General features: G+C 37.9%; 1 protein-coding gene across 1 annotated transcript in view; it reads left to right on the top strand.

Annotated features, from left to right (window-relative positions):
• Positions 1 to 9,406, top strand: part of SLC39A12 (solute carrier family 39 member 12) — a 78,064-nt gene extending 68,658 nt beyond the window's left edge. Inside the window, exon 13 of the mRNA XM_039245888.1 lies at positions 9,200 to 9,406. Coding sequence (XP_039101819.1) covers positions 9,200 to 9,328 — 129 coding nt within the window. The 3' untranslated portion in view covers positions 9,329 to 9,406. The remainder of the gene's footprint in view (positions 1 to 9,199) is intronic.
• The last annotated feature ends 309 nt before the right edge of the window (positions 9,407 to 9,715 follow it).

Raw genomic sequence — 9,715 nt, 5'->3', positions numbered from 1 at the left:
AAAAATTAAAAAATAAATAAATAAAATCTACTATATTTCTTACTGTTTTCTAATTGTTACCTTTTGTTCTTTGTTTCTACTTTTGTTGTCTTCCATACTTTTTCTATCTTGTGATTTTAATTGATCATTTTATATAATTCCATTTGACTCACTTATTAGCACATTAATTATGCTTTTTTTTAGGATTTTAAGTGAGTACGCTAGAGTTTTTAATATACATTTACAAATTAGTCAATTCCTTTTTCAAATAACATTGCTCTGTGGATAATAAAAGTACCTTATAGCAAGAAAATATTCCTAAACCATCCTTCCCATCCTTTGCATCATTTCTGGTGAATTATTTCATTATTATATAAGCATACGTCCACATGCACACACAAGCATACAGAATTGAATTCATTGTTGCTATTATTATTTTGAACAAACCATTATCTCTTAGATCAATTAGAACTTTAAAAAATAAAGTTATTTTACTTTCATTTATTCACTTTATGATGCTTTTCCTTCTTTGTGTAGATCACGGTTTCGGACCTTTATCATTTTCCTCTCTCCAAAGAACTCCATGTAACGTTTTTTACTGGCAACAGATTTACTCAGTTTTTCTTTGTCCGAGAAAGTCTTACTTTCTTTTTACTTTTTTTAAGTTTATTTATTCATTTTGAGAAAGAAAGAGAGTATGAATTGAGTAGGGGTAGAGAGAGAGGGAGAGAGAATTCCAAGCAGGCTCTGTGCTTTCCGCATAGAGCCCAACATGGGGCTCAAACACACAAACTGTGAGATCATGACCTGAACTGAGATCAGGGGTCAGATGCTTTACTGCCTGAACCACCCAGGCACTCCCTCCTTTCACTCTTGAAGGATGTTTGGACGTGCAGAACTCTAAGTTGGTGATTTTCTCTCTTAACACTTTAAACGTTTCCCACTCACTCTTTTATTTTCTTGCATAGTTTCAGAGGAGAATCCAGATAAAATTCTGTCCTTGCTCCTCTATAGGTAAATTTTTGTTTGTTTTTACTTGTCCATCTTTTACGGTTTTTTCTTACCTTTGTTTTTCTAACGTCTAGAAATGATATGCTTATGTGAAGAGTGTTTTGTTTTTGTTTCCTTGTTGTTTGGTTGGTTGGTTTTGTTTTGTTGTCATTTCTGTGCTTGCTATTCTCTGAGCTTCTTTGGATCTGGGATTTGGTACCTGCCATTTTGGGGCAGGGAATTCACAGCCATTATTGCTTCTAATATTTCTTCATTTTTTTTCTATCTTTCTTTTTCTGGTATTACCATCACACCTATCTTACACCTTTTCCCTCATGGTTTGGATATTGTAGTTGGGGTTTTTTGAGTCTTTCTTCTCTCTGCTGTTCAATTTTGGAAGTTCCTATTGTCATACCTTCAAACTCAGAGTTTTTCATCAGCCATGTCCAATATACTAAAGAGCCCATCATTCTTCATCTCTTACAGTGTTTTTCATCTCTAACTTTTCTTTTTGATTCCTTCTAAGAACTTTCATCTCTCTGCTTATATTATCAATCTTTTATTGACTATGTTGTCTACTTTTCCCACTAAAACCCTTACCATGTCAGTCATAGTTTATCTTTTTAAATTGCTGATCTGATTATGCCTACTTTCCTGCTGTATCTGACTCTGGTTCTGATTGTTGTTCAGTGTCTTTAAACTGTGTTTTTTGCATACTAGTAATTCATGTTATTTTGGTTCAAAGGATGACATGTTGTACTGGGAAAAAGGAAGTGTGGTAAATAGTCTGTAGTCATGTCGTGGTAAGGCATGGAGACAAGGGAAGCATTCTACAGTTCTTTGATTGGGTCTTGGTCATTGGGTGAGCCTGTGCTTTCAGATTGTGAACTTCTTGTCTCCTTCCCCCCTTAGGTGGAAGAAAATGTCTAGAGAGAGTTGCACTTGAGGATTTCCTTTCCCTAGGTAGGATAAACTGACAAAACACCAGCAGGTTAGGCTTTAATAAAATGGTTTCTCCTCAGGGAAATCCTTGTTAAGATCAGAACCCCTAGAGGATTTGAAAATGGTTCTTTATCTTTCTCCTGACTAAAGCACGAGGAGATTCCCCCCAATATTCACTGTGAGAATTTGGTAGAACCCTTGGCAGTAAAATCCACAAAAGTGTGAGGGGCCCTCTTAGACTCAGGGTGCCCGTAAACTCTTACACTAAGCCTGTAAGAGTTTGTCAATTACAGGTTTGGGGTTTTTGTTGTTGTTGTTGTTTGTTTGTTTGTTTTTGCCTCTTTTGGCACTGGGTCCCACAAAAGTTTCTCCTTGTAGATTTCTGCTCAGGTAAATTGTGATTCTCTATATTCACTTGACTTTCTCTCCAAGTCATTTGGAGAGGGTCAGCCATTTGCCCTTACTTTTCTGTCACATCTGAGAAGAGTTGTTGATTTTTCAGTTTGTTCATCTTTTTACCAAAAAAAAAAAAAAAAAAAAAAAAAAAAAAAACAAAGACTTTCACTAACAAATTTCCATCTTGTTCTCAGATGTGGGTCTTCTGCTAGGACACAATGAAGCTTATTTAAAAATGTGAGCTCCTGGGTGGCTCCGTTGGTTAAGCATCCAGCTCTTGATTTCAGCTCAGGTCATGATATGTTGGGCTCTGTGCTGATAGCATGGAGCCTGCTTAGGATTTTCTCTTTCTCCCTCTGTCTCTGCCCATCCTCTGCTCACACTCACTCACCGTCTCTCTCTCTCTCTCTCTCAAAATAAATAAACTTAAAAAATAAAAACAATAAAAATGTGACAATTAGAGCAACCCATGGAATATGTGCCCCTAGAGAGATTAAGTATTATTAGGACAGCCTGCAACGTAAGTTTCTGAGGTTTTCTCTCTCATAATATTTCTTAGGAACGAGAGTGGCTCCTTTAAGCAAATGCAAATGTATACTCCATGTGCAGAGTGAATGGGTTTTGGGGTACTTCTGAAAAGAAGATGGTGTAAGTCAGTTATCAAGGGAGCTTCATGAATGGAGAATCAACTATTTCTCTTGAAAGTTAATAATGTCAAAAACTACACATTCCTGAGAGAGGAAAAGTATTTAAATTACAATTTTACCTTCATAATAGATATCACCAAATGTCTTCAATTATGTGACTGTTGCGGGGCGCCAGCATGGCTCAGTCAGTTAAGCATCTGACTCTTGATTTGGGCTCAGGTCATGATCTCGTGGTTTGTGGGTTCGAGCCCATATCGGGCTCTGTGCTGACAGGGCAAGCCTGCTTGGGATTCCTTTTGCCTCTCTCTCTGCTCCTCCCCTTCTCGTATTCTCAATCTCTCTCTCAAAATAAATAAATAAACTTTTTAAAAATAAGTGAGAGGCGCCTAAGTGGCTCCATTCGAGAAGCAGCTCAGGTCATGATCTTGCGGTTCATGAGTTTGATCCCCGCATCAGACTCTGTGCTGACAGCTCAGAGCCTGGAGCCTGCTTTGGAATCTGTGTCTCCCTCTCTCTCTCTCTGCCCCTCCCCTGCTCACACTCTGTCTCTGTCTCTCTCAAAATTGAAGAAACATTAAAAATTTTTTTAAATGAGTGAATAGTGAATATTTATATTTAAATTGTAAATTTTTAATAATGAAAGGACTTTGATTTTTTGGTGTTTTTTTAGAAGCATTGGATGCTGAACTTTCTTTGTCAGTACCCACATTTATGATTCATACTGAAAGAAAATGTTGAAATATCTAGTGATAGATCTGTAATACCCACAGGAAGCCAGTTTCAGGTTATAGATAGAAATAGAGAAGGCCTTGCATGGCAAGAGTGTGAGCTTAGATATGTAAGGAGAGACAGAAAGTCTTAGTTCTAGAGAATGCTTTGTAGATCATCCTCCTTTGTGATAAATCCTCCCTAGTTTATAATTATTACAAAGCACATGACATTAGAATTTATCCACTTTCTTTCCTGATGTGTTCTAACATTCTCCGTGAGCATTCCTTTTAAAAAGTTAAGGCTATGCATACAGTTATGGGGATGGGCTCAGGTATAAATCACATCCTTAATATCACTTTCTAAAATGTTCAGAAATTTGAATTAGTGGTTTGGTCACCATACCTACATCTCAGTTAGTTAATAGAAATATAGGGATCGTTATCTGCAGATAGGTCAGTCACCATGTGGCCTTGGCACATTTCAGGGAATTGGTCTCCAGTGTCGAATTCAAATTTGGAAAAAAAAAAAGAAGAAGAAGAAGGCACGTTAAAGGGCTATCTGTTAGGTAAAGATTTTCTTTTTGAAAAAGAAAATTACAATTCCTTGACTGTCATATTTTGGCATCCACTGATTTGAGTTGGGGAATTTGCTAAACATGGAGGTAAAAAAGAAAGTTACTTTATACTTCCAGATTTCCAAGTTTCTGGCAGAAATCTAAGAAAAAAATATCTCTTAGCTCTATCTCTGAGCAAAAGTGATTTGCTAACATTTCTTCTCTTTTCTTTCTGACCTTTTATTTCATTGTTAACATACTCTATCCATCATTTCACCCCCTCTAGTCTTAGGATATAATCAGGATCTGTCAAATTGTTCAATAAAAGAATTTAATTGCCTGAAGGAAAAAAGGACTTTTCTCTTTTGAAATCCAGGGGAAAATGGGTAGCACTGAAACTCACGTCAGGAGTTTTTTAAAAAGAAAAAATAAAATATATACTCTTAAAAGTTAATTAATATAGTTCTTTATTTTCTCCAAAATTTAGTGACTGAAATGATAAAAAAAAATGGGTAGATTCAAAGTGAGTGAAATGCTGTAATCAGACATGGTTGAGATTTGGCATTTTACATTTGTGTCTTTTGGAAAGACTTTTTGTAAGACTCTCTGGTATTTTGGTGCGTATCCAAGAGATATTACAATTTATATATTCATCCATAATCATCCAAAAAAGAGCCAAGTATTTTCTCAAAAGCAAGCTTAGCTTGATTTTCTTACCAAAACCCACTTATGTGTGGACGTGAAAAGTTCAGCTAGATCATACAAATCAAGATGAGAATCTCCTTAAACTATTTTATTTTTATTTTTTTTTAATGTTTTATTTATCTTTGAGAGAGAGATAGAGACAGCATGAGCAGGGGAGGGTCAGAGAGAGAGGGAGACACAGAATCTGAAGACAGGCTTCAGGCTCCAAGCTCGCTGTCAGCACAGAGCCCAACGTAGGGCTTGAACCCATGAACTGTGAGATCATGACCTGAGCCGAAGTTGGACGCTTAACTGACTGAGCCACCCAGGCACCCCTCCTTAAACTTTTTTAAATGTTGATTTTCATTGTTTGCCCATTTCTACAGGCTTACAAAATTAGTCTTTAAAAAATTTTTTTTGTAATGTTTATTTATTTTTGAGAGAGAGAGAGAGACAGAGCATGAACAGGGGAAGAGCAGAGAGAAAACAGGAGACACAGAATCTGAAGCAGGCTCCAGGCTCTGAGCTCCCAACACGGGCCTCAAACTCATGAACCATGATATCCTGACCTGAGCCAAAGTCAGGCATTTAACCACCTGAGCCACCCAGGCACCCGGCTCTATGATACCTTGCCATCCATTTAGGCGTGCCTTCTAGCAGCTCCTGTTTCCCTTGAAGTCCTTCAGGATGCTCTGGCTGAAGGTCTCATGCAGCACTGACTTTCATTTACATCCATTTTATCATGCCCTTTCTTATATCCTGCACCCCAATTACTCCTCATAATCCTGCAAGAGCTACGTTACTAACTCCTTTTGGTTATGAGGAAACAGTGGCTCAAGGAGGATAATGACCTACTCAAAGTCATATGGATATGACGTCAGAACTAGGACAAGAAGCCAGCTCACCTCATCACTTGAGTGGACAGAGGAGCGTAGGCTCTAACTCCATCATTCATCCTCCGTCTTGTTCCTGTTTGCCCCGTGAACTATCCTTGGGGACGTATTGCAGGCCCCTTGGAGATTAATACATGTACCTTAGAAATGTCCACTCAGGCCAGGATGGCCTCCTATGAATCTGTTAGAGATAACATGGCCTTTTCCCTTTCTCATGCACAGGGGAATATTCTTCGGGAATATTCTCTGGATTTTCAAAATGTCATTTTAAGTTGCAAAACTTCCCAGAAGACATTGAGTTCATGTGCATGGTGGCTCCTGGAGCTGCAAAATACTCATGAAATTTTCTTGTGTGTAAAGCCTTCTACATACTCAGAATAAAGGATTCCTGGTTTTCTTTCTGGGACTGGGGCCATTGACAGAACCTGGAAGCTCTTAGAAACACATTTAAACAATTCTATTGTGTGTTACACACTACAGTCAAACAGCGGGTCTACAAACTTGGGCTAATGAGAAAAACAATACATCAAATAATTGTTTTTAAAAATGGTGGTGTTTTTGGATTTCGTCATGACAAACTGTCTGAGATTTTGTGGGAAATCCCAGGACACTAATTTAATTTTTGTGTTTTGGTATCTAAAACGTTTTGGCGGGGCCTGGGTGGCTTAGTCGGTTAAGCGTCCGACTTCAGCTCAGGTCATGATCTCACAGTTCGTGGGTTCGAGCCCCGCGTCAGGCTCTGTGCTGACAGCCAACTCAGAGCCTGGAGCCTGCTTCAGATTCTGTGTCTCCCTCTCTCTGGCCCTCCCCTGCTGTCTTTCTCCCTCTCTCTCAGAAATAAATAAAACATTAAAAAAATAATTAAAAAAATAATTTAAAAAATAAAACATTTTGGCTATTAAATCTACCTAATCAAGACCTGCTTCTTTCCAACCGAAGGTCTTGAGTAGATGTTTGAGGCAAAGATGGAAATTAGAAAATGAGCTTTCTAAACTGTAGGTTAAGACACTGGTGGTTTGAAAATTCATCTCAAGTTCTGTCTGTTTTCACCACCATGCTTTATATCTGGTCTGAAGTAGTTTTCTCAACAATTCATTAAAAACAACATGATTGTTTAGTAAATTATTCACATTTTATGAGCATTTGCCAAGAAAATCATTTTAGAAATGACTTCTACTTCATCAGAGATGAACAACGAAAAGGTGGCAGTAGATGAAGCAGGAAATAAGATGAGCTATTAATTCATTCACATCTCATAAATGAATATTAATTACCTTGCTTGAAAAACAAGGAGGAGAGGGAACTATGCGATATCTTAGTGTATTTGGAAATAAGGCTAATCATGTTACGGAACCTGGTCTGGATCACCTGGCAGAAGAACCAAGCAGCACTCAGAGATCTTGGAAGGCAGGAGGTTGATTTTATATCTGCAGGCTCAGAGGAGATCATTCTCCAGAGGCCTGAGTACCGAGCATAAGGAGAGGGGACAATCTATAGTCAGTTACTTCTACATTCCTCATTAGTAGTAATTTGGCGCATGACAAGCAGGATGGGAAGAAGAACCCGGAAGGGGAGTCTTTGGTCAGGGGCAGGAATTTCCCCATCAGTTCTGTCAACCATCTTATAACAGATTTTTCCCTATCAATCAGAGTTGGAGCCTTTATGTTACCAGAGATGGAATAATTGTGTCTCCCAGATAGTCTAAAATATAAATTATTGAGACAGGAAGGCACTGGTGGCCTCTGTTGTCTGACCTTGGAGTAAACTCTTGGAAATTGCTTACAAACTATTGAGAATCAGATGTATGGGGTGACTCTGATGCATGTATCTCATTAATCCCTCAAGAGTACCATAAATTGCTGGCTCTTTGGGAATGTTCCATGGGTTTTCAAAATGTCATTTTAAGTTTAGAATAGATAATGAACAAAACAGTATTACTCTAAAGTAGTCTGGTTAACCTCATGTTTAACCATGGCAGAAAAACCCAAATAGGACGCATAATTTCTTTAAGGTCATCCACCTAGGTCAGCCTTTCTGGATCCTTCCTTGCCTTTTAGTCTACTGTTCCACATCTGGGCGTGAGACAGCAGGACACAATAATCCTAGTCTTCATTCTGTCCGTTTATGTAATTTTAAAAGGGAGAAATATCCATCTCAAGCATATCCAAATAGAACATCCAAGAGGCTCTTGTACAGGCCTTAAAATAACATGTCAGTGTAGAAAAACAAAATGTATCAACCTGTTTTCTATTGCCGTAAATCTAAAACCCTTGCGTATTTTATATGTTTTATCATTTTCTTACTGTAAATAACCCAGGAGCTTTCAACCAGATGTGATTTTTACCCCTCAGGGAAATTTGACAACATCCGGAGACATTTTTGGTTGTCACCACTGGGATCAGAGGTACAGCTGACATATGTCAGGTAGAAGCCAAGGATGCTGCTAAATGTCCTACAACCCCTGTACCAAGGAATTGTCCACCGCAAAATGTCAATAATTGCATGGTTGAGTTAAGTCTCCCCTCCATGCTGACCTAAGCCTGGTTTCTAATAGAAATGACTATGTCATACAAGAGATCTATGCTCACCTTCCCAGGGGGAGGGATTTGAAAGAATGTAAGACAAAAACACATCACGGGGATGAAAGATACAGCCTAGGGAATAGAGTCCACAGTATTAGGAGCATTGTAAGGTGACAGATGGAAGCTACACTTGGGGCCAACATAGCATAGGGTATACAGATGGTAAGTCCCTACGTCATACACTCAAAACTAACATAACATTGTGTGTCAACTATACTTCAATTAAAAAAAAAGATATAAAAAGAAATAAAAACGAATACCTCATGGTGCTTCCCCCAGATGCTCACAGGAACATTTTGCTCTAAATGGTGTTAAAGCCATTTTGCAGACAAAACGGTTGTCACTTGTCTCTAGGAGAATAAAATGTAGCTTTAGGGCATGATTCCTTTATTGTTCTAAAGGTCAGGAAGACCTTGGTGATGTCTTTGACAGGAAACAAATATGCGCTTTTTACCAACCAGTAAGTTTAATGGCTTCATAAACCTAATAGAACAATCAAAAATAATACTTTTCATCCATTATCTACTTCACATTTAACACTTCATGAAAACAAAAATAAGAAGGATTGGGCTTGGTTTCAGTTGATAACTCTGTCATTTTAAGCCTTCTGGCAACACTAGGAATCTTCTAACTGCGATCAAATGACTTAATTTATCTTACGTTTTAAAATTTTGGTTGAGAGTAGGTATTAAGCATTTTGTAACTGTTTCGGGAATTTGAGAGGTTATTAAGTTCTGAATAACAGTCTCATGTTTTCCCACCAAACTTTTCCCAGCAGTGAATATATCTGGATCTTATTCTGGTGTTTTATTCTTTTTTTAGCTTCCTGAAATGACTCATGTTCAAACACAGCGACCCTGGTTGATGTTTCTCCTGCAGAACTTTGGATTGACCCTAGGCTGGCTTTCCCTCTTTCTGCTGGCTATATATGAACAAAATATTAAAATATAAGTTAAGAGTCTCACACTTCTTCAAAAATGAGTATCTATGGCCTCATGTTGTCTCTTTTGTCATACTCTATAGTGATTGTAAATTAAGTATTTTTTACCTTAGGGGAGCTGTGTGTCTTTTAGTTCATTAAGTTATTAATTTTATGATGCACTTTTGTTCTAGGATGCAAATATCTGGTTGTCCTCAATTGAAATTCTGGTTTTAGCTCCCAGTGCCATGATGGAACTCATACCTGTCCAAGTAATTAGTAAATTCTAAATTAATTCTGGTAAACTTTCACACAACATTGTTTTGCTAGTAAAGAATAGCAAATAGCTTGTGGTATTTGAAGTGGACAGAGGCCTGTGGGGATACAATCGGTTGCAGCTTCTTCGATGTCAATAGTAT

This window comes from Hyaena hyaena, unplaced genomic scaffold (genome assembly GCF_003009895.1).
Source record: "Hyaena hyaena isolate Hyena2069 unplaced genomic scaffold, ASM300989v1 scaffold_277, whole genome shotgun sequence".
Classification (NCBI taxonomy): domain Eukaryota; kingdom Metazoa; phylum Chordata; class Mammalia; order Carnivora; family Hyaenidae; genus Hyaena; species Hyaena hyaena.
Note: the sequence above shows the minus strand (reverse complement) of the source record. Positions and strands in the feature narration are given on the sequence as shown.